This window comes from Charadrius vociferus, unplaced genomic scaffold (assembly GCF_000708025.1).
Source record: "Charadrius vociferus isolate BGI_N301 unplaced genomic scaffold, ASM70802v2 scaffold97, whole genome shotgun sequence".
Classification (NCBI taxonomy): Eukaryota; Metazoa; Chordata; class Aves; order Charadriiformes; family Charadriidae; genus Charadrius; species Charadrius vociferus.
Genome location: NW_009649316.1, coordinates 1,579,317 through 1,605,276, shown reverse-complemented (window position 1 = coordinate 1,605,276; position 25,960 = coordinate 1,579,317). Strand labels below are relative to the sequence as shown.

General features: G+C 40.7%; 1 protein-coding gene across 1 annotated transcript in view; it reads right to left on the bottom strand.

The window, feature by feature from the left end:
- Positions 1–397: 397 nt before the first annotated feature.
- The window catches only part of TPK1 (thiamin pyrophosphokinase 1), a 260,187-nt gene continuing 234,624 nt past the window's right edge, over positions 398–25,960 (bottom strand). Inside the window, exon 7 of the mRNA XM_009889432.1 lies at positions 398–669. Coding sequence (XP_009887734.1) covers positions 551–669 — 119 coding nt within the window. The 3' untranslated portion in view covers positions 398–550. The remainder of the gene's footprint in view (positions 670–25,960) is intronic.

The window sequence follows — 25,960 nt, the reverse complement described above, 5'->3', positions numbered from 1 at the left end:
AGCAAAACGGAAGCTTCTTCAGTACACAAACTTGCTTCATAAGTAGAAAAGTTCAATTATTACTCTTCTTGAGAAATCCTCACCAGCACCTACATATGTTACAAACCAGGCCAGAAAAATGAGATTACCTACTCTTAGTGCTATCACCTTTTAATATAGTTATACTATGTGCAACTGTGTAATGTATTTCCTGTTGGCAAAGGGGGAAAAAATAGTTCAGTATTGGAATAAAATACTTTGTGCAAATAGACTGAACTAACCAGACAAAGCAGTAGCAGTTTCTTTACATTCACTTCTGTTTGTGATTGTATTGGGTGGCAGCTCATGTGTCTTGTGATTAAGTAGTGTGAGGTACCAGAATGAGGAACTCAGTTATCGCTACTAATCTTGATTTGATCTCAAGTGACTTTTATTTCATACTTGTTTTCCATTCAGTACATAAAATCAGCGCCTGCTTATATCTTTTTGGAACAGCTTTACTGTCTTAATTCAGTGAACTTTTGCAGTAACTTGCGTTGAATCAGATCAGAAAAGGCAGCTGTAGCCGATCTTATCTTTCGATAGCCATTGTCCACAGCAAAGGCTTGTCCGTCTCAATGGTCACAATCCCAGAGCCGTCATAGGTGTTGGAAGTACTGACAAGTGTTCCAAATTTCAGCACCTGGTTACCTATGAAAAATAAGTGAGAGACTTGGTGGTACTCTTGAAACAAATGTGTTGATGTGCATTTATGGTCGTAAAGACTGCTGCTCCCGCAAAGAAGGAAGAAAACAGCTGAGTAAATCTAATCCAGATAAACAACATCTAAAATAACAACATTAGATATTAATTAGAGGGCTTGTATGAGACTATATGATGACGTGTAGAGAGAATAAATTAATACTTAATCCGCAAAATAACATTTTGAGTTTACAGCAGATTAGTACAAAAGCAGATTGTCGAATGTTCTCCAGAGTTTCACATCTGGAAATTTCTATTTCATTAGCATCAGCTCAAGTACCAGTGCTAGTCAAGGTATTTAAACTAAAACGAGGCAGAGGATCTTACTGTAGTTCCAAACATGGGATTTGCTTTAGCTCAGCAGCAAGCCTATAATCTCTTAAAATTTGAAAAGTTCTAGAGCAAAAGCCAGCAGTTAAAAGCAGTATTATTGCTTTGAAGTAAGTAGGCATCTTTTCTTCTATTGCACGCTTAGTGAGGCAGGTGTCCATGTGCATTAGAAACCAAGAGGCATTACTCTAACAAATAGCTAGTGTCAATTTTAGGAGAGTTTAACACTGCTAACAGTGCAGTTGTAATGATAATTTTGAAATATCTGTGCAGTTTTAAACAACAGTTCTGTATTGTTTCAACTGCTGTGTTTTAAGGGTTACAGAGAATTCCTACAAGCTGAGGCCAAGGATAAAAGCTGTCCCCAAAACCAAAAAAAAATAGGCAGTTTTAGTTTTTATCTCCCATTTCCTCCCTTTTGGAGATAGCATCACTTGCATTTTGCAAACATGAGCCCCCCAAAGGCACTCCAAGACCAGTCCAGTCTGTATATATAAAGGTTCAGAGTAAGAACTCCAAGACTATCCTTTGTTTTAGTCTGTAAAACAAACCAAATGACAGCTCTTATTCACTGGTGCCACTGAGGGTTACATTTCTGTGAAGGATACAAGGAGAGCTGCGGCTGGGGAGAACTGTTCAGCCAGATCAGCATGTCTGTGTGCTGTCAGAATTGCCAAATCGTGCATTAATACTGAAGGAGGAATCCTCTGGATTTGCTATCAAGTGGCCAACTGCAAATGGAGATCTCCCTGTGATCAAGAGGTGTGCAAAACAACATATTAAGCTGTAGTTTGTGATTTGCACAGGAGACAAATATTCCAGTTGTGGATGTGAACACGGGCTACAGTAAACTTGGGCGTAGTAGTGCATTATTACAATGCATGTTCCACTGTCTGCCCGTTGCTGGAAACTGCACAGGAGGAATTGATCTTGCCAGGCTGTATGGCTTGAAAAAGAGACAGTCTGAAAAAAAAGCAGGACGTGCAGCGTGGTTTGGTGTCTCTTCTGCCAAATCTGCACTTGCTGCTACTTGTTCCTGCTCCCACTCTTGGTATTAGCCTGAAACGAACTGAAGAGGTTTCAGCTGCTGGCCACGTTTGGCTGGAATGAGGGAATAACACCTGAGTTTCACTGCTGCTTTAAACTGAAGAGTCCTGCCACGTGAATCTCTCCGGAGTTTGGAGCATAACTGCAATGCAGTGCAGAAGTTCAGCAAAGAGGAGAAAAAAAAAAAAAAAAAGAAAAAAGTACTGGACTAGATCAATTACATACCTAAAATAAAGGTGCTAGATTCTATCAGGATGATTTTGGACACACAACAGTGCTAGGCAGGCTCCTAAACAAATGCCAGGACAACTGAGTTTTGGTGTTTGCCTTTGGAAGAGCCAGCAGAGGCTGATGAGGTTATGCCTTGCCAGAAGCTCAGGCACTGGACTGAGTTGCCAGAGAACCCGGATTTCACCCTTTGCGGGTAAACAAGTCATTTAATGAAAATGAGGCAACACACAGACAGAGTCCTCTGTGTAAAAATCCTCCCAAAATACCGTGTTAAGTGTTATTGTCAAGTTATGAATGTTTCCAGTCTGTTTTAAGTAGGAAACAACCTTAAATAGTTTAAAGTATTTGTTGACACACAAATTATCCATTTTTGGTTACTATATATTGAAGCTTGAAGGGAGGGGAGGAAGAACTTTGTGGATCAGCTCTTCTTTATAAACCCAGTCATTTAGTATCATTTATAGCTTCTTGCTCAAGACTGTCAGAATAATTCTTAATGTTTCAGTTTTGCATATGAAATAATGGCTCTGTGGAAGGCAAGAATTAAGAACAACATGGCAGCTTAATGAAACAAAATCTAAAGCAGTCTTTCCTCATGCATAAAATTAAGTGAAAATCTTGCCTTTTGTTTTCTTTATATAAAAAGATCATGCCCACTAGATGGAGCCTTTTATCTTTCTCTACCAGATTTTCCTCTGTGCAAGGATCACAGTTTGAAATGCTGAAGTGAAAAAATGCAAAAGCTATAAAACAGGACTGCTGATTCACGTGGCTCGAATGGACCAATTCCAAGTACTCAGTTTCACAACCGGCCAACATTTCAACTAACATAATTAAAAATGCATGTTTTCCATTCAATAAATGAACAGTAATTAATGTGAAAAACTAGGTTTAAGCCAGTAAAGGCAATAAGAGGATATATATACCTACTGCTTCGAGGAAAACTTCCTGCTGTGTCATGCATTATGATGAGAAGTTTACAAGGTCAAAGAAGCGGGAAGTTTTATCAGTTCATACCTGATCCATTCCCTTTTTTTTAATGGCTTTCAGTCTTATTTGTTAAGTCCTAGCAAGAGCCTATGGCTTGGGGAAAAAAAACCTACTATAAAAAAACACCATTCTTGCTATTGAGATTATTTTTCTGAGGCTAATTCCAAAGAAAACAAGCTTTATATTTTCTAATATTTAGCATTTATAGTTTTGATGGGTACCAGAAATGATTTTAATAATGGATTACATGTTGTGATTTTTTGTGGGAAAAAAAAATAAATTCTCAAAACCCCTGGGATTTTTAGAATTCTCTAATTAAAAGAAATTTTATTTTGGATCACTGAAAAGCTTCTTTGAGACAAATAACAGTGTCCTGTTATTGATGAGAATTTTCAAGAAAGTGATTTGGATAAAACCAGAAGTAATTCATCGAAAACACCCCCCCCACCACCCTTTCCAGCAGTGTGACATTTTTTCCCCTGAAGTTTTGCTTAGTGCTTTGGTTCCAATCGAACTGTTTACTGATAATAGAGTGCCGATGAGAAAAATAACTCTACCCAGCTCCTCCAGTGTAGCTGTACTATTTTTCTTTACTCTCCATCCATAAAGCCAGCATGCCTTGGTGGCACTGAGCCTCGGTGGCCATGCTTCCAAGGAAAGCAGTGGGGGTAGCAAGCAGCAAGAAGGTACCTAAGTAGTAGTTCTGTGGTGTGGTTTGGAAGTCTGACAACTCTGGACTTCAGAACTAAAAGCAAATGCTATTCTTGCCTTTTGAGAAAAACAAAACAAAACAAAACACAACCAAAACCCCCAACAAATAAACCTGCTGAAAACAAAGAAAAACAAACCAAAAAAACAAACCAAAACCCAAGCAACAAAATCTATTATGAGACAGGTTTTTATGGTGTGTCCTATGTTCTTATCAGTAACGAAGAGAGTCTCATTCTGTCTGATGGACTGGAACATACTACTAATTCAGATCTAAACATGGTCATGGGCAGGGCTTATTTTGATGTGGTAGTGGAGGGATGTTTTTCTAGCAGCTTTTATTTTGTATAGCTGGTGGTTGCACCTGTCAGGGTTTGAGAACGTTGGAAATAATTTAGGGAAGAAATCTGAGGGCTTGTAGGTGAGATTTCCAAAGAAGCATAATCAGGAAGATCATTATTTCTTAGACATCCCTTTTGCTGACCAAATTATATAACAAAGGAGGTCTCATTAACCCTAAGACTGCCCATTTCCACTCTTTTATTGCTCATCTATCTAAGGATGCCACATGGAAAATGTTAACCTCAGATGTAAGATGTTGAAAATTGATGAATCTTGCGGTTGCCAGAACACGTGGAAATGTTAACTAAATGCACCCTATGAGTATTCAAGCTATATAAAAAAAAACAAACAAAAAAAGCACAAACCTAAAAATGTATTTTTAAAACTCTTACCGTATTTATAGCTCTACCATGGTTGGGAGTTTTATTTTTTAGTTGACGGTATTGAAAATGAGACCTGAGCCTTTGCTTGCAAGGTGTTCACTGTTTTGCTGCAGGCTTTCAGCCTGCAAACTGAGAAGCGGTGTGGACTAATTATAACTAGATTGGGTCTTGTCATGTTAGGTGCTGCAAAAACACGAACTCTCAGCATCACGTTACTCCCCTTAATAACTGTATTCATGATCTAGTAGACTTATTATTTTTATGACTTCATTGTGCTATTTAGGATACTTAAAGTCAGTCTGACAGAATACAGCTTATATCAAGGTCTCATGTACATCTTATAAGCTGCACTTAAGCAGGGCTTGAGAGGCATATACAGAGAAAAAAAATATTCTTAAACATATGATATATGGCAAACAAATGATGTAATTAATTTGAAAAGCTTAATTGAACAAGCAGGCCCTCTGGTTATTCCTACACCTCTACTAAAACCACGATGAAATCTGGACAGCTGAGAGAGAGGCGTATAACTGCAGTATCTACTGGTCATGCTGGAAGAAGACTTTACGAGGTGGAGGTCCTTACCGGAAGCATATTTAGCAAAGGAAGTGATTTTGGTGTGAGAATGGCCAATCGGTCATGCCTCGTGTATTTATCTGAAGACACGTAAGCAAATGGAAGCCTTTTGGAAAGCCCTTGACTGCGGTGGCGTAGCACAAGGGTCCCCACTTCATGGGATTTCACCAAGTCAGGGTCTTACTACTGTGACCACAAATGACTGAGAACAAAACACTGTCACGATAAGCATATCCGATATAGATACTGTGATATCTATACTACGCTTGCTTTTCTCAGCTGTGTGTCTCAATTACTTCCTGCAATATGTAAAGTCACATCTTGCTGATTTCCACCAGCGAAAATAGAAATAGGTACAGGAATACAAGCAGATTGCCACTGCTGGCATGGATGTTTGGAATATCAAAATAATTAATTATTAATTACAAGCTTTATTATAGTGAATGTAATCCTCTTCCCCCTAGGCAAATGCTGCATCAAAATGATAGAAAATTAAGATCAATAAACTGAAACACAAGTTGAAGTGAAATATTGAATTACCATTTGGTATCCTATTACAGTTTATCTGGAGAGGATTTCCCTGAAGTTCTGTGTTAGGAGCTAAAATCTGCATTTAAATGGAGATGCATTAGTAACGCATGAGCTAGTACTTTGCAGGTCACCCTGTGTCTGCAGAACAGCAGCATTAATTTTGCTATTTAAAAATAAAACCCAAATAGTTTATAGCCTGATTTTCCTTTTATTCCTCCTAGTTTTACGCTTGTGATTAGACTGACTTCACTGGAGTTAATCTTGATTTACACTGATGTATACAAAGGAAAAATTGGATCCTTGATCTCTGTGCAGTGGGAACTGCAAAACTGGAAGTTGCAAATAACTGTAATTTACAATAAGACACGGACTATTTTCAATACCGACACAACACATAAGTGCCATAAAGGCTTGCCGAGTCTGCTGGGAGGGGACAGGCTAGCCTGTCATGGCACAGGTCCTCTCAGGGCCAAGGGGAGTTTCGAATAAGCAGAGATTGCGTTGGGCAATTTTTAAAACTATTGTAACTTTTGGTACCTGTTTTTTGTAGCACAGAACAATGGTTTTGTAGCCTCAACAGATTCGTACGAGTGGGCTCATGAAAGCTTTGAGAGGATACGGGGTGAAGGGGGCCCAGCAGGCAGGGCTGGGTGGTTATTCCACCAGTTCAGATGCTGGCAAAGACTGTGGGCAGGGGCTCTGCAGCACAGGCTGCCTGCCCTCACATCGGTGGGAATTCAGGAGGTGACAACAAAAGCACTGGCTGTCAAGGCTTAACGATTTCATTTAAAAAGAGAGAAAAATGTGCTAACAGGACTGTGTGTTCTACCCTGGATAGAAACCACCCATGTTGGGTGAGCCTTCAGAAATGCAAATGTATGTCAGAAGTTTTCACATTTATTTCCAGCACACTTTTTTTTCCCCACATATTTTTCCAGCTTTGTAATCATGCTGGTACTGTAAGAATAGCTCGAACTCCTCCTGTCACATCACCTGCTTAGTGGCAATTTAAAATGATAAGCTGATAAAAATGATGCTAAGAAATAGAGTGCTTTCCACACTAATATTTCTGCTGCTACTACTGCTTCACCAAAATCAAGAATCTAACTGCAGGAAGTTTCTATGGCTATTAGCAGCATTTTAGCACGACTAACAAGATGCGCTCCAGTGTTTGTTCAAAATCACTTTAGCCTCTTAACTTAATTAAAGTGGCCTGGAAAGTCTGACACGAAGCTGTACGTACTATTTTCAGTAGTGCCTTTCCACTCTAGGTATGACAAAGCTGTACCAATACTACAATAGTAGAAGTGATGTACCAAAAATGTAAGTCTAAAGAAAATCAGGGAACTAGCTGGTCTGGAAGATTGTTTCGCTAAGCTAAAGGGAAAGCCAGGCTATGAAGTAATCGAAAGAATTTAGTTTAGCCAGTAAGAAGCAGAGTCTTTACTTCATTTTTTGATGCTTTCCAGTAATGTTTATCAAACTACTTATAACTCTGAGGGGCCGTACAAGTGACAGGTACTATTAATAATAGCGTTAGCGCACTGAAGAAACAGCTGCAGAAATAAAATGTAGCTTCAGTTTGACAGTCAGTACTGTAGAGATCTTGCATATAATCTAGACGAAATAACTTGTTGCTATTTTGGTCTGTCTCTACTTCATGTTGTGAGATAAAGAACACTATTCTCATGAGAAAAGGGGGTAAGAGATGCATCAGCTAATGAATTGTCTTAGTTCTAAACATCCATAAGACACCTCTTTGCGCACATCATCCTATTACACTGCCATGCTTTAGAGACATTACTCAGTCACACAAAGGTGCGGATGGCAATCTGGTACAATGCTGAGACCCAAGATTAGCTAAAAACAATGGTGTTCTGTCTTGGCATTTAGGTCTGAAGCTCTGGTTTGACACGACAGCAAAGAACCTAAAAATACATGCTATTTTGAAAGCTGCTACACCGCCAAGTTGATACAATGCATCTAATGGCGAAATATACTGAATTTACTAGAAGATGATCTCCACATGATCCTAGCAAATGACCACACGCAGTGCTGTAGAAAGGAGTGAAATTCCCGTACTTTCCTTCTGATCGGGCTGTTGGAGAGAGTGAAGAAGGATGGGGGAAGAGGAAGGCGAGGCAATCTTTGCCTGACCCAGTTCTCAAGGCTAGTAGACTATGTCCATGCACTCAGGCTTCGAACAACTTTGCACCAGAGGGCTTTTCAACACAACCAGATCCAGGACTGAGCTTGATCAACATCTTGCCTCGAGCTACAGTCGTTTTCCAGCACTTCATATAAAGATGAAAAAATCCACCCTCTCACAGAAACCTATCTATCCTTCAATGGGTTTTTAAGTGTGATATTAGTTAACCAGAACACACAGTTAATTATTTTTCTCTTCTATTCTTTGGAATCCTGATAAATCCTGTCACATTTAGATTCATAAATTCACAAGAAGAGGCAGTAAAAGAGGATTTTAAAACACATGCATAATACAAGCCTTCCAGCTTCTGTATGGTACTGTTGTTCCCATCATTTGCAAAAATGTGCAGATACAATGATTATTCCTGTAACATCCAAACTGGGCCTGTAGCTGAAATATGGGTACATGGGTATTTGCTCAGTAAACACCTACACCACTTGGGCTAAATGGGGATCTCGCTCATCTGCTCCAGGCAGGAGAACAGCACTACTGCCATAAACACCGCACGACGGTCTCAGCCAGTCGACCTCCTCTCCTGCCTACCAGTGCGTAGGAAGAGTCCCCAGCGTCAAGTATGCCATCAAATTTAGCACTGCTCTGCTTCCTTTCTCTGTGATGGGGATGCGATTTCCCAAGGGAGTTGATCTAAAGCCAGTCCCTACCCAGCCCCGAAAAACAAATTTAAGCATGCTAGCTTCTCCTCCTTATCACTGCTGCCAGCGCTAGCTCAGCTCCGTATCCAGTCCTGTTCTGCTGCACAAGTTGCTCTGTCACTGGGCTACAGTGCCAAAATTAAATATAATTTGCCAAAGCTCTGTAAAGACTCAGTCCTTAACTCTAGCTTCTGCTGCATTTTTTAGGGGCAGGAAGCAGAGCAGCCGAATGGTAGCGGGTTGGAACCAGTATCTGTGGCAGAACAAAGGTGGCTGCACACATGCAATGTTGCAATGGCGAAAATCAAAGCAGATCTTCTGAACTCTGGGAGGGGTTCAGCGTATTGCAGATTTAAACCCTTCTCCCCCTGGAGTCCATGCCCCACCAGAACTGACCTAGCCCACAGCTGGTCCATTCAGACTCCTGGGTGGCCCGCAGGAGCCACCTCTGTGCCGTGGACTCTCTCAACCACCAGCTGCGGAGTTTCTTGCCCCCAGACCTCATGTCAATCAAGTTGCCAGACCAGACAGACTATTAAACTGTGCCAGAATAGTGGATCTGGTGCTCAAAGAGCTCCTCTGACCACAAGGAAGCGAACAGTTGCTTTCACCTCTGAGCACTGGTCAGGATGCAAAAAAAAGATGTTACCTTCTGTGTGCCCTGCCACACTGAATCCCAGGACAGCTGGTTGCACGGTGGCTTGCAGAGGGCAAGGGCATCATCGCCAGTCTTGAACACGAGCAGCAACCCCTCTTAGCTACTAGCACTTTATTACAAATAACCGACTTTGATCAAATTAAATCCCTGACAAATAATTTTATTATGCAAGCTTTAACAGCGAATGGCACCATTTCCTAAAAGAGTGTTATGGAAATATGATATTACATTTACATGGAGAAATGAAAAGAACAAACTAGAAATTCATCCTTACACACAAAAGGCATCATCAATAAAGCAGCTGTGCTTTTGTCTAAAACATTTCTCTGGAAGTGGCTAATTATTATTTAAAAAACCCACACTGATCTGCTCCTGACAGCTCACAAGGTACATGTTCATTTACTTGCTCTCCCTGACAGCTGATCTATTCCGAGCACAGGTGACTAACTAATAAAGTCTATTATACTTCTAATAGAAAAGTAATTCCATTTATCTTTACCCTTCCTAGCAGCGCTGCTTCCTTTCACTGAATTGGGGCGGGATGCTGTAAGAGGTTTCTAAAATGTGGTTATTTTCATCCCAACAATTGTTGTGCATTACTTAGAATTTTAGATTGCTCTGCTTTCTTCAGGAAAAACAATTAGACACAGATAATATCACCCTGAGGATGAAGCAAAAGCAATTATTTCTGTTACAAAATGTCCCCCTAGATCTGCATGTGAACTAAGCTTTTTGATTTTTAATTTTATTGCTTTGTCTTTCTGTTAACAAATAATTAATATGATTACTAACACCCTATGTACCTCTAATGTCTATACTATTTCAATTATAAAGCCATTACTGATGCTTATTAATTCTATTCCTTTTATCTTCAAACTTGCATGGTAAACTTACAACACTTCTTGACATTCATGGAGCTGCAGCTCCTCCAAACTCGCTCACAGGAATCCAGCAAAGTTTATCTGCTGCCACCCCTGAGACAGAACATGAAATTCAACAGGAGACTGCAAACCACACTGTTTTTAGTTCAGAGTCACTCAACTGGATTAGATGGCTCTCCACGTCCCCCCAAAAATACAGGATATTTTTGAAATAGTGTTGCCCACCGTGTCTTGCAATCTTCCTTCTTTCTAAGCTATAAAGTCAGCTTTTTTTTTTTTTTTAAATTTCCAACAGAAATGTAACTTATGACACAGCAGAGTTTATTTTAGCTAGTAATACCTGCTTCTTCCACTTCACCCATCATTACAGCACTTTGCTTCAGGAAGGACAAGGGAGTGGTATCTGCCATGTGTATGAATCAGTAAGTCAGTGCATATGGCTCATTTAGTTTTTGTCTGCTCTTAAAGTCTTTTTTTGGATGCAAGATTCAGAGTTGTTGTCGATGCTGCTGAATACAGCTTCTATATAATGTTTGCCCCTGAAATTAAAAATGGGAGATTCATCATTAAAGACAAGTCCTAAGTCTCATCGTCTGTCAAAGACTTCATTCGAGTGGAAAACTAGCGTCTGAGGATCCTTTAGTTAGTTGTGCACTCTGGAAAAGTCTGATTGATTTCGAGTAATGATTTCCAATATGAACAATGCTCTTCGTGTTGGTGTGCTTCCTCCTCCTGACCTTTGAAAAACCTTCCCCCCTCTCCCCCTTTGCAAACTGGCTAGCGATTCATCCTCTATGTTCAGAAACATATCATGCACTTCCAGGCCCTGCAATTGTTAAGGATTCAACGGTCTGGGGGATGTTTTCTTCTGCTTCTTCTCCTCTAGGGAATAATGCCTTAGCAGGACTATACCATGCTTTCTGCCTGGGCTGACTGGAATTAAAGGCTTCTGCATTAATCATGCAGTGCCATGTCGGGCACTGCCCAGGCCAGGTGATGTAAGCTTTTGACCCTCGAAGGCAGAGGCCGAATGCACCGCTAAATTAATGTAGTGCTACATGGTACAGTCAAAGACATTAAAGTTTTAAGAGTGCAATTGATTATATGTAGTTCAACTTTCAAACACTTTGGTCAAGATGGATTGCAACAGTCATGCTGTGGCACAGTGATGCATGTCAGTGGGCTCTCAGTTTTACTGTATGGAGGACTTGACATTGGATTTTAACCTACCAATAAACCACCCCTAACACACTGCAAAGAATGGGAAGGGAAAGGAATTACAGATCCAGTAGTCACATGTAAAATAAAAGGCTAAGCCAACTATGTTACAGCTTGTCTACTTCTGCTAACTCCAACCAATTTCTAGCGCTTGGGGTTAAAAGACCATGACAGCTGCAATTGCCAAGTAAGGAAATACATCCTCAAACAGCCTCCTTTTTTAGGCTATAGGGAGCTTCCATAAAGCAAATCTGATTTATAGCCTGGGATGTTCCTTGTCTCATCTGAAATTACTGTAATCTTTAAACATTTGTCATTCCTCACTAATTATCAGTGTCTAAGCGGTATTGTAGGAGAAACATTCCTGTCAACAGCTAAGGAAGCCACCTTTCTGAATTTCATTTTGAACTCAAAGTAAAAATTATTAAATATGACTGGATCTTATTTGACATTGCTTTTCCCATCCTGGCCATTTGGTGTACTCAACATTTTCCACTCATTCTTGTTTTGTAGTCACTTCACAAAATGTATGATACCTAGCAGAATTTCATTAACTATCTGACCAACTGTTTAAAACCATCAGATGTGAAATACTTTTTTTTTTTTTTTGCAAGTAAGGAAAATTTTACTGAAAGCAGAATTGTATCAGAAGAAAAGCAAATTACTTTTAAAACATTTGTTAGTTCTAGAAACAATGATAGCAGTTCCTCTTAAGTTCACATCTTTCTTAAAAGTATCTGAAGGATGAAAAAATAGCACCATAAAAGGTTTTGGATTAACCTACCATCTACAGCAAGACTAATGCAACTTTTTAGAGGTGTGGCATAAGTCTTAGAAAAAGAAATAAGTACAGTTAAAAAAGATATGAATATGAATCAGTATCTCTTTATCACAGGGGAAGAATCCTAAGTGTAAGAGTCTATTTCCTATGTTGTTTTTAGACTTATTTTAGATAGGTATGTTTGCTTAAAATTGAAAAAATCCCAACAACATGAATTTCTACTTTCAAATAAGGCAGATCAATAATAAAGCATACAGTATTTCCAAATGATAAACATTCCTTTAACTACTGCTATGGGGTTTCATACCAATAGTTTCAACAAGTCTGCCGCACAGGGCATTAAAAGATGGATGTATCTATGACTAATGCTCATAGCAAAAATTTAATACAGCTGTAAGCCTTTCATTTGAATTCTTCTATGCTCTACTATCCTAAATGTTCTACAATATCCAGACAAAAAATCTCTGATGTCTACATGCTTACAGAGCAAGCAGAAATACCCAAGAATATATTCACACTTCTGAAGATTAATCCTGGGATATTCCAATCAGAGTAGACACTTTTCATAATTAACCAAATGAAGAAGTCTCAAAGCAAGCGAGGCCTACAACTCTTTTTCACCTCTTGGAAGATGTGGAGATAGGCACATATTCCTCCTAATATCATACATTCAGGAGTATATTGCTACATATCAGTACAAAGCATCCAGTGATATGGAAGAAGCCAGTGTACCTCCGAGGTAACCCTCTAAACCTAGAGATGTCTCATGCAGACTTTGGACCCAACATCAGGCTTGGTGATGACTGACCAATTATATCTATTTTGTAATTTAAGGCATGGTCATCTATCAAAAGGTCCATCTGTTATGGAATAGGCAGTGTCATTCTTCTAGTAACAGGCAGGCTTGTTTTAAGAACCATCAAAAATAACATCCCATGCCCACCCACTAAAATGCAGACTTCATGAGATCCAGGGAAGCACTTTACAGTGATCCTCAAAATCAGCCAGGAAGAAAGTCTGATAAGAGCTTAAACCTTACTGGAGGGAGAGTTCAGAATACACCAAGTTAAACACCGGGAAAAGCTGGAGAACCTTGCAAGGTCTGTACAGAACTGATATAGCTGAGCCCTGCAGCAAAGAGGTCAGTACGTGGCAAGAGGTTTGTCATGTCATGTCATGTGCAAGAGTGAAACCTAGATGATACAGATTTTGAAGCACAGGGCTCATTTACAGGTACATAAGCAGAAAAGAGAGCAATAAAGTGTCAAGCCCAAAAGCTGTGAGCAAGAATGTACTTATATGACTTCTAACATCATCGGCAGCCAGGCGGATAAAACTCTGCACGCTGCTTTGAAAGGGTACCCATAAATAGTCATAGGATTCTCTGGCAAAGCACAGGACCTTTACGGAAGGCCAGAATACTGCAGAAAGTTCTTACTCAAATATACCTGAAGTCAGTCAGCCATAAAGGATACCTTACAGATGTCACACACACAAACTATACTGGAAGTGGACAGAGGGGCTTGAAAACAATGCCACAGAACAGAAAAAGCCCCTCAGATCGATCATTTGGGGAGAGGGAAGGAATGCTACCTAAGATTTAACAGTAGAAAAAACACCCCTTGGAAGGCTTGCCTTGCTATAGTATTCTAAACTCACTAAGTGTAGTTTGCTGGCTAACCTCTGTTGCCCACAGGTGAACACTCCTGTTAAGAAGTTTTGTTCCCTCTCTTGGATCATGGACTTCAAAAGTCAGGGGATGCTGAATGCAACACTGAGACAACTCCTGTAATTTGTAGAAGACAGAATGGACAATATCATTGATGTAGCGTAATGAGCCGTTTCCCTCCTCCCTACTGTGATTAATGGTGTGGATAGGAGGTCTGCTTGCTGAGCTGATAGACGTGATTCTGGCCCTGGAGGCATGCCCTATATATAGCGCTGTGTGAATACATGCATGAGAGATTGGCAGGCAGAACCAGCCCTGGAAGCCTTTGTTATTGTCCAGTTTACTTTTTCCTGAGCTCCTCCAGCTTGCACAATCTGTGTAGCCTCTGGGAAGGCAGCTTTAGAATTGGCTTACTTGATGGAAAAAGCTACTCTTCTTGATGCATACGATGCAAAGTAATGTGACAGTGATTGACAGCTAGGGGGGGAAGAGGAGAGGAAAAATGAATTAAGTCAGGGTATTGTGTGAAGGAGCAGAGGGGAGAAGGAGAAAAAGGGAAAATTCCTCATTACCACAGCACGTATGTAGTGGCAGAGATAAGAGTTGCTGTTTTTTATAATAATAATCATTATTAAAATCAGTTAAGTTGACACAAGTTTATGATGATATAAATAGTACCCCAGTGATTACTGGATGTTTTTCTTCAAAACTTAATCTTCCTCAAATAGAAATAGTTAATAAGTTTAGGAGTCTGCCAGTCTACTCTCCCTTCACATTTTGTGAACAGATAATGTAATGAGAATACAACCCCCAGGGCCTAGTCCTATCTACACTTCCATTGATACACTGCGTTCCTCATTCATACATTTAAGGTGAGCCAGAACTTGCCTGCCAGCTTCTCATTCCCTTCTCCCTTATGCTGCGGAGCCAATCGTAATTTTTGTAGAATGATGCAATTATGTTGCAATGTACTGGGCAATAGTGCGCTGCTGTTTTTGTGCTTTCTTAGTTCAGCTCTGAAAACAGAAGAAAAAGCTGTAATTGGCTCCATCAGCCTTTTCCAAATTGAAACAAAAGGTAACACCCACAGACACTTCCTTTCACTAGAAAGATGAGGAACGCAAAATTTGGAGTTTCTCACTTTTTTTTTCTTTAGGACATGGTACATGCCCTACAGAGACATCCCATTTTAGTTTATGTTCAGCAGACTGTTAGGTTCTGGACCACTAGCAATGAAAGTTGAAGTCTAGAAAAAAAATAACAAAAGGAGAAATGCTACCAACTTGAAGACACTTGAGGCAAAACTGAAGATATTAAAATACATCAAGGAGGAAAGAGCTTATTTGAACAAATCCCAACTGGCTTCTATTCTTAGTGCTGAGCAAAATACACATTTCCAGAGCTCCAGAAGGCATGCTGGAAACCACTGCTCATTGCTGCTATTTGGAAGTAAAGTTTTACAAGCGTCTTGTAAGAATATGCCATGCTTGCATTCAGCCTACAGGAACTATCATCATTAGTAACCAGGTTATGCTGTGGTTTTCCTTCTGTTGCATAGGTGCATGCAGCTCTGTATAACAAAGTCATAGGAGACAACGTTAGGAAATGACATACACAGTAGTTGTCTGTCTGTCAATATAGAAACCTTTTCTTCCAGAACAGGAACCAAATGTTGGGGTTTTTTGATTAAATTCTGATCTTCTCCAGGTACTAGTATCAGACTGTATGCCACAGCACGCTCAGTTTGATGTAGCATTAACACCACTATTTTAACAAGTTCTGCATGGAATCGTGATGGCCTAAAACACCAAACCCTCCCCTCAAACCCCCTTAATCGCTAATAGGACTAATTTCAGTGTAGCCCCCTCTGAAAATGCTGGAACTCAAAGCCCTCACACTTTATAGAAGGCTGTAATCCAGGGTCATTTTGCAAAAGATCTGCAAGTTAAGATAGGTCATGACAAGTCAAACTTGGAATGCATTTCCCACTTTGAAAACACCTAGTAGATGTCACTATCATTCCTTAGGGAGACAAGGTTCACACACTACAAATCTTCAGGCCATTTGAGTACATTCAATATTATCTTCAGGTACGACTGCAGTTGCAAGACACATGCATGCTCATCTTTAGGGTAAATTCATACCTAATTTGGACCTTATCTAGTCGGTCTTGTTCGCTGTTCTTTACTGCAGGCTACAGTTCAGAGACACTAAATAATGTGCTTAAGCTAAGTCCACACAGACATGTCACTGATATCATAAAAACCTCAGTACCCAGCCTGTGTTGTGCTGAATTGAAGTCCAAAGGATTCCATTTAAAATCTCTGACATGATGGAGAAGGACAGAGACATTTATAACCTCTCACAACAACATCTACACCCACCAGTGCCTTTAATTCTTGATTTAAAAAGCAAGCAAAACAAGACAAAACTTAGCCTAGCAAAGCCCTTCTACTTTTAAATGAAACTCTTTATTTATAACCTTAATGATAGGAAGACACATCAATAATAACATGGTATGAAAACTCCACTCTTTTCTCCCTAAAGCAGTTTTTCTTACAATGATTATGGTAATTTTTCCTGTCTCTTGATTAAATGAAGGTGACTTGCTTCACTTAGATATGCCTTGTCTGAGCCAAGCTGGCTTTGCATTTTGGCATGCACGCAGAACTCCAAAACTGAAAAACCTTTGCTAAGAAAGACCTAGCGTTCAAAAACTACTCAGTCTTGACACTGTGTCATCTCTTCCATTTTGGTTGCAGCTTGGTTACGGAGGAGGGAAGTTTTTTTGCTTGTCATATTAATCCAAAATTAGGTTAATCTGACCCTAGTGACAATGAGCCAATTTCAGGAACATGTGAGAGTCCCGCACTACTTCTCAAGAAATGGTACATGCAGGCATTATCTTCCCCCAATCTCTCAAACAAATACCCCTTTCCCACTCCTCCCTACCCAAACTAGAGATATATGTTTAGAAATTCATCCTATGAAGCGATCTAGACATTCTGACGGCCGCAATTTATCAACATAAATTACTGCACTTCACAGCAAAGCTTCTGTCATAAAAAAACACCGTGTGCCCTAAATTGCCTGCTGCCCTCTTCAATAATCAGCCTAGTTTTTAAGATCTAGAGATCTGCTGATAAAGGACACCTCAGTGCATACAGTAACAAAAAAAATTGAGTTTCATACACATCACTGGAAATGTCCACACACTGCTCTATTAATCTTTAGATTGGGGTCATTTTTCTCTTGAGATGTGGTTATAGATTACTTTGAGAGAAAATGGGGAAGCGCACCCAGACAGGGGCCTGCTTAATACTAAGCAAGCTTGCCTCCTTCCCTCTTGGTTTAATCCTAAAAAGTATCTAATGGCCAAAGCTGCTGTTAACTCTGTACTGACCAACACCAGAGCATGCAATATTTTAGCAACAGTCTGCCCCTACATCTTCTCAAGCACCTTATGCTGTAAGACCCATGCTGGCACTACTCTCCTCTCCCTGGTCACAGCCCATTTCACTGGTTTCAGTGTCATCACCCACCTGCCTGAGAGCTCCTCAAATCCCCAACACAGCCTCCTTTGCATTTCTCTATCTTTTTGTTTAGAATCAACATCATTTGCTTAGAATCAACATCTGCTCCCTTCTGGGGAGGCACAGGAGAAAGTGGGCAGGCTCTGACCCTTTGTTTTTTCTCCTGTGGAGACTCAGTCTCTAGGTTACCACAGATAGAAAAGACTCTCTCTCCCCTCATTGCTCAATTCCTCTGGATGAGCTTCAGCATGGTCCCAGACCTTCAGCCCCACATTTTAATGTTCTTTTGGTTCAGGACCTTTAAAACATTGTGAAGAAAAACATGCCTGAAAGTGTACTGGGGAGACTTATGGAGGGATGTGGCCTCATGTTCTTCAGTACCTTTGCCAGGCCTAATTTTTATAGTATTTCTTCCCATGCAGACTCTGAAAACTGTGATTACCAGCAGCATAGGGAATGCCCACCACTGTGTTTAGGGACACGCTTCTCCACTCACAGAGCAGAAGTCAGGACTGGGAACTGAAATCAAGGGAGTTCCCTCAGTACAAATGACCAAGAACCAGGCATTGCCCTGCCTTTGCTTGTTAGGGTACAGTCTTTGGAGGATTCCTGCTAGGTTCCTCCTCTTTCACCATACGTCTTTCATTCTGCAGTCAAGGAGATGGTCTGTCAGGGTGGAAGAAAAGCACATGGTGCTTCATCACTCCTACATCAGCAGAACTGCTTGTGGGGGCCATATCTATAGGCATAAGTTAAATTAGTCCCAAGCTGCTGCATGGTATGCTGGCATCCAACCTGCCTCCTGAGTGGCTCAGGAACATAAGCACAGGGAAGGACAAATTCAGCTGCTTTGCATCTCTGCAGCCCTCTGGTGTGCTAGTACCTCCGGAGAGCCTCAAAATTAAGCTCTTCAGGTGCATTTCTCTCTGTTCATGGTAACCTCAAAACACCTCCTCCTGTATCACAAAGTAATCACTTGCAATGCTGAGGTTAAAGGGTTCTGTTAGGATTTGCACTGCATCTTCCTCCTTCCAAGATACCGATGTAAGCTTTTCTGTATTATTGCCCATACAAGTTTCTCATGACACACCCAACTTTTAAATGATGACTTAATGTCTTAAAAGCGTTACGGTCTTTATTATCAGTTAGGAAAATCTATGAAGAGGGTGGCTGAATTTTGAATTTTTTTGGATAACACAGACTGGACTTGATTGAGAGAGAAGAAAGGTATTTATATGAGGAATAAATTAAAGTATTACCAGGTAGTCCCATATATAATGGGTCAGTATAATACTAACCAATTGTAATATATTCTCTAATGGTCCTGTTCTATTTCTCATTTATTTCAGTTTTGAATCCTTAAATGTCACATGTCCTGTGGGAGACTATTACAGACCCTCATTGATATTAATGACATTTGCTTCACAGAGCCAGCAACCCCCCAACAGCATCAGACATCTAGAGATTTAGAAGTGGAGGCTCTTCCATTATACTTTATCATAGACAATGTGAACATCTCCCTGGGTTGACAGCAGAGATAACTTGCCCATCGTGCTGTTTCTTGCCATTTAGATGCTACACGCCTTATTTTGCAGAACCTTTCCTGTTCTTTTCAGGGCTTGTGTCAGTCTCACAATTTCAGGGAGGGAAAAGAACTTAGTCTGCTTCTTTGGAGCAGCTGCACAAACAAATGATAAAAGTCCGTACTGGAAGCATCTGGCAAAAAAAAAGACATTGAGAAAGAGCCACCACATATTGGTCCTATCTGGACGCTAAATCATAGACAAAACAGTTTTTGGCTGCCAGCAATGGGGTTGAATATCTGCACAAGACATTTTAGCACCAACTTGGAAAGTTTTTTTTTTACCCTGAGTAGGTCATAATTTTTGTTCCCAAGTCACTGCATAGAGAGAAAGAAAAAACAGCTCAGGCACTCAGTGACATTATGGGGGATAGGGTGAAGGTAAGATGACAGTGCTTACTTCTTCATTAAAGCAAAGCATCTGGCACTTTGTTAATACTCCAATACGCCCTGCTCTCAGAGAGCTGTGAAGACGGCAATGATTAAAGCCAGTTCCGACTGGGGAAAACGCGTGTTACACTGACCTCAAAAGTGTAATTCAAAATTTATGTTGCTACACCCGCCAGCCGAGTGGTCCACGCTCTAATCCAAGGAACCATCTGTGTAGACATAGGTACAGCACATACACAGTGTCAGGAGAGGCACCCTGGACTTATCGTCAGCATGACAGAGAACAAAAGATGATCTACTGTCAATCCCTCCTGCCTAAAAAAATAATTTCAAGTGAAGCTAATGACCTGGGAGGTATAAAGTTACTGAACCTAGTCCTTAGAGAGGCCTCTGCACTGACCCAATCAGCTGTAACAGCTCAAAGAAGCCACCACAGACTGCTCAGGGCAGTTTTCCTGTAAATAGACAGCTGTGAACATAGGAGAATACAGTGGCTTCCTGCCAAAAATCTGCATTTTAATAACTTTGTAATTGCATATTTTTGCAATCTGTTGACTCTGACTTATTTTAAGAACACACAAGGAGTAAAACAGTATCACCACCAGATTTTCTGGTACTTTAAAATTCATAATGAAGTTTGCAACAACTCAGTAATTACTGTGAATAATTCATAATAAGGGTTATAATGATGTGACACATTTTAGTGAATCCCTAAAATTTAGGATGTTTAAGTGATAAAAACAAAATCAAAATTAAATTCAATAGTAAATATTAGAAGAAAAATAATTAAATTCCATAATTAAAAAAACAGATCGCGAATCCAGTCTGGGTGGTGGTGTTGCTATCAGGCTCATGTAATTTCATTAGAAGTGATTTGCTTTAAAGATGAAGCATACTGTTAATGGAAATGGCTGTGATTCTGCAAATGCCAGCATCCATAAGCAAAACCATGCATATGAGCAGTGCACAATGGGACAACTTGTGTGCAACTATTTGCAAGACTGTGGCTGCAGTCACAGTTTGCACAACAAAATACTTGAAAAAATAATCCATTTTCATAAAAATAACGTGGAATTCAATCCACTCTTACTTGGTTGTGCTTTTTAGATTAGTGCTATGAACAGTATATTGGATGAGGGATACGGAACAAGTTTCAAATGATCAAGTCACTTTGCTGAAAGAAATGGAGTCAAGCGTGCCTTGGCTCACTGTACCCTCTCCATCGTCCAATATTCTGAAACTGAGATCCCAAAAGAAGGCTTCCAGGGACAGCCACAAGACACCTACTGCAGTATTTCTTTCACGTACTAATATGGTTTGGGATATCTCGAAAATCTTCTTTCCCTTCCAACTGAAATAATAGTATTTTTACATCTTCATTCTCACTATATACAGATACACTGACTGACCATTCAAAGTCAGGCTCTCAAACTCCAGTGCTTTAACAGAATAGTAACATAAGTTCAGTTTTGTATTTGCAATGCCTTTTTCCAATTTTAAGTCACAATTTTAACAATGGTAAGCCTTGTTGTTCCATTTCATGAACGGAGGAATCAAAGCCCAGTTGTCTTACCCCTTTTCCCAAGGAGGCAGCGGGCTGAAATTAAAATCAACTCTCTAGCTTCCAAGAGTGCCATCTAAGAAATCATCTCATAATAAGGCAGATAAATAGTTATAACCTAAACCGTACATCTCCACAGGTTGATCAGGTTGAACAGACAGTGACTGAGTGCTTTTCCTTCCCCTTTCCGAAAAGCAGTGACAAAAGCTCTTTGTGGTCAGGTGAATTTGCCAACCCCAGTATACACTGGGACAGTGAAAGCCTGCCAGAGGTATGATTTAAGGTATAGCTGCGAAAGTGTTCAGCCCAAGAGATGGAGGGCTTTTTGTCACCCCCTCCCCTGAGTTGTCATTCCTTGCCATTAAAGTTTATTTCCTCAGTAAGGTGTATCTGTTTGCTAGCAAGAGAGGGAAAGCGCTGGGTGACAGATCCTGGTGACAGATTTTCCACATATAATGATATACTGACATGATGTTCATTATGATTTGCAGAAGGAAACAGAGTTCTTTCACCCAATTCTGAAGAACGTAATAAATGCAATGAGGGGTTTTTGGTTTTTTGTTTTGTTTGCTTGTTTGTTTGTGTTTTTTTTTTTTTTAACCTGAACATTTAGCAATGACCTTCTTGACAGCTTGTTGCAATCATTGTCCTTTTATCCTATTAATCTCATAATTATTCTCTTCAATAACCACTACACAGACCTTAACCCTCCAGTTTGAAACAGTATCACTCAGCCCCAATGAAGACTCTAACGTACCAGTTTTTACCAACAATGAATGAAATATAGTGGGAAAACACACTAGAGATGGAAGCATTTAATACTGTTCACTAAATGTAAGAGAATAAATATGAGATCCTGGAATGATGTCAGCCATATTAGACAAAATAGGTTCGTGATATACATGGGATGCAAACTCCCCCCATCTTCCTAACCCCACACCTTTTCTAGCAGCAAGGGAGACACAGCAGTCTTGTCATCTCTGTGTCGGCTCCAAGAATCCAACTGAAGAGCTTTAGTCACTAACGAATGTAAAGTAAGAGACAGAGAAAGACCATTCTTGAAAGGTTCCCCATCACTCATCCACTAAGAAACATTCATTGCTACAGCAGCGACAGCAACACTTTCTAGCAGTGGCTTCTGGCGGCTGCTTCAAGGCTCAGTGATGCCATAGGAAGAAAGTAACATTTAATTTTACTTCTTTATTGGTGGGTGGGAGGGACAGGAATGTAACAAATGACCCCTGACATAAGGCATTTCATGGAGAATTGACCAGTTGGGATTAATGGCCCTTGGCTGCATTTGGGCTATAAAATTTTTCAGCCAGCCATTAATTTTCAGGAAATGCTCTGTGCCTCAGTCATTATTACTTAAATAAAAACATATATTGTATATATGGTCAAATCAAACTATGGCTAGAATTTTGTCAAGCACAGATACGGGTGTAAATTTACTGTGTTATTAAAGCTTTTCCTTTTACATTCAGATAACTGCAGTTTGGTAGTGGGAACGACTGCTATCCATGCCCCAAGAAAATGCCCTTGCTTTGTCCTTGTGTAGAGTGATCATAGGATTAAAAGCCAGGTTAACCATTTAAAAAAAAACCAAACAAAACATCATCAATTGCCTTCATTTTTCTGTTACGATCATGAAGAAAGGTAGCGTACATATCTGCACAGACTTTCACTGTAATTACATCCAACAAAATATATACTTATCACACAGAAATATGAACAGTATATTAAACACATAGAGAGCAGTGTGGCATTTTTGCAATTAATTTGGGATGACTGCATTAATTATGCGCACCAAAGCTGTAAATGCATAGTGCAGATCATCCTAAAGAAAGGCTAATCAAACTTTCCTATCACACTTATGTTCCCTGGATTTTGCTGCACACTGCAGGAGCACCAATTTATAAAAAGGAGTTTAACAAAATTTTGCTGAAGCTATGGCTGGCAACCCTGAGTCTCTAAAGCCTGGTACTTCAGCTGCCATCAGTGACACCATACAGTGATTTGAGAAAGAGAAAGACTATAACCAATAAAATTTTAGAAGCCTCTATAAATGACTTAAAATTATTTCCTATACAAGTGCCTTGACTTGAAAATCTAAAGGTAAGGTCTGGACCCATGATAGGTATACGGTCCAGTATAGTTAGTATTAATGTAAGCTTTTTACCAATAGAGAGAGGGAATTTATAAGGTTACCAGAGATTACAAAGCATCTATGTATAGCCAAGGATGATCCACAGATATCTGACTTTAAAATCTTGAACACTTTCTACATATACCAAAGTGATGTTAGTTCACATCTGGAGATGCACTGTTTTTTCTTTCACCCAGCCTGGAGCAGCATGCCCGCTGAGGCAGGCTGTGCCCTTAGATGTGGTCCAACTGAGGATGCAGCAGAGCACAGACTGATTTTGAGGTGACAAAGCTAAGAAAGGAACATCGAAGCTTCACCTCAGCCCTGCAGCAGCCTGGTCCTCAGCAGCAACAGGGGACTATTACCATTCCCTGTTTCTGAAGGAAGTTAGGGCTGGACATCAAGCTTCACGCTACCCCTCAGCACCCGAGGCTGACGGGACATCTGCAGTGCATACCAGGTCACCCCAACACTCCTGAAGGGCGATACTAGTTTTACACTATTTTTACAATACCACTTGTAGAAAATGAAGGACATTCTAAATTCATGTCAACAACACCAATTTATTGCATGGCAAATACCAATGTTATTTATGTTTACCGAATCACAGAATGGAAGGGGTTAGAATAGACCTTTGGAGATCACCTAATCCAACCCTCCTGCCAAAGCAGGTTCACCTAGAGCAGCTTGCACAGGAACACATCCTGGTGCATTTTTTTTTGGGGGGGTGTGAATATCTCCAGAGAAGGAGATATTCAGTTTTTTAACCCATTTTTTTGGGGTTCTCTGGGTTTTGAATACCTCCAGAGAAGAAGACTCCACAACCTCTCTGGACAGCCTGTTCCAGTGCTCTGTCACCCTCAAAGTAAAGAATTTTTTCCTCATGTTCACGTGGAATTTCCTGTATTCCAGTTTGTGCTCATTACCCCTTGTGCTGTTGCAGGGCACCACTGAAAAGAGCCTGGCCCCATCCTCTTGACACCTGCCCTTTAGGGGATCTTATCAATGCTTATAAATATCTCTCAGTCTTCTCTTCTCCAGGCTAAACAGGCCCAGGTCTCTCAGCCTTTCCTCATAAGAGAGGTGCTCCATTCCCTTGATCATCTTTGTAGCCCTCCACTGGACTGTCTCCAGTAGTTCCTTGTCTTTCATGAACTGGGGAGCCCAGAACTGGACACAGTACTCCAGATGTGGCCTCACCCAGGGCAGAGTAGAGGGGGAGGGTGACCTCCCTCGACCTTCTGGCCATGCTCTTTTTAATGCACCCAGGATACCATTGGCCTTCTTGGCCACAAGGGTACATTGCTGGCTCATGGTCATCTTGCTGTCCACCAGGACTCTCAGGTCCCTCTCTGCAGAGCTGCTTTCCAGCAGGCCAACCGCTAACCTGTACCAGTGCATGGGGTTATTCCTCCCTAGGTACAGGACCCTACACTTGTCCTTGTTGAAGTTTTGTGTCATCAGCAAACTTGGAGAGGGCACACTCTGTCCCCTCATCCAGGACGTTGATGAATATGTTGAACAAGACTGGACCCAGTACTGACCCCAGTACTCACCCCTGGTGAACACTGCTAGTTACAGGCCTCCAACTGGACTCTGTGCCGCTGACCACAACCCTCTGAGCTCTGCCATTCAGCCAGTTCTCAATCCACCTCACTGTCCACTCATCTAACCCACGCTTCTTAAGTTTACCTATGAGGATGTTATGGGAGACAGTGTCAAAAACCTTGCTAAAGTCGAGGTAGACAATGTCCACTGCTCTCCCCTCATCCACCCAGCCAGTCATGCCATCATCGAAGGCTATCAGATTGGTCAAGCATGATTTCCCCTTCATGAATCCATGTTGACCACTCCTGATAACCTCCTTTGCCTCTACATGCTTAGAGATGACATCCAGGATGACATCCATCACCTTTCCAAGGATGCAGGTGAAGCTTAAGGTTGGAGGTTTAAATGCACTTTACTTCATTTCAATTCATGGGCATGCTGTCTCTACCCATCTCTCTCGCCTCCCTGTGTTGGTGCTGGATTCCCCTGCATCCTCACTGTGGTGCCCCTGTGATGCTCTGACCATTTCTCCTCCATCTCAAAGCCACCCTTTGGGTCTTCTCCCCCTCGTCTCCAGTATGAGCAGGCATGCTCCTCCTTCATCCAGTTATTGCATTTTCTCTCACGCTCCCTTCCCCACACCAAGAAGTGCCTTCTCCCTTAGAAAAATAACAAACCTGAGTTTTCCAAGCTACTCAGCACTTGCAGTTTGTCAAGTGAGAGGGGAGTTTGCCCCAAACACATGAAAATGAGCCTGTTTTAGAAAGAGTTTCAGCTTTCCAAATCATTTGCCATTCCTAACATCTTCCACAATGGTCAGCCTCATGCCTTGTTAGCTCTGTAGATCACACAAAGACATTAAAGCAGTGTGACATTAAATGCTCTAAAAGATGACAAAACCAGGACAGGGCCCAGCATCACGTGAGTTTTATACTAATAAAAAAACAGTGAAATAATGACTTACTGCCTCCACACTTCATGGATGCATTTGAAATAAAGGAATTAAGATTGTCTATTCTGATTCATCTTGGCCTTCTTCAGCCTTGTACTTGATGTAGTCACTGATATGCAAACCAATTTAATCAAGTCTCAAGAGATTATTTTGGCTGGTACTAATGACTGAACCAAAAAGCCCAGGTTTGATCAGGCTCTGATGTTGAATAGCTGCATATCCAGCTCTAAATTTGCATTTCCTGGCAACTGCCTGTTTACCGTGAACACGTGCAGCTGGCAAAAAAAATAAAAGTGTTTTGCAAGTTATTTGTAAGGATGC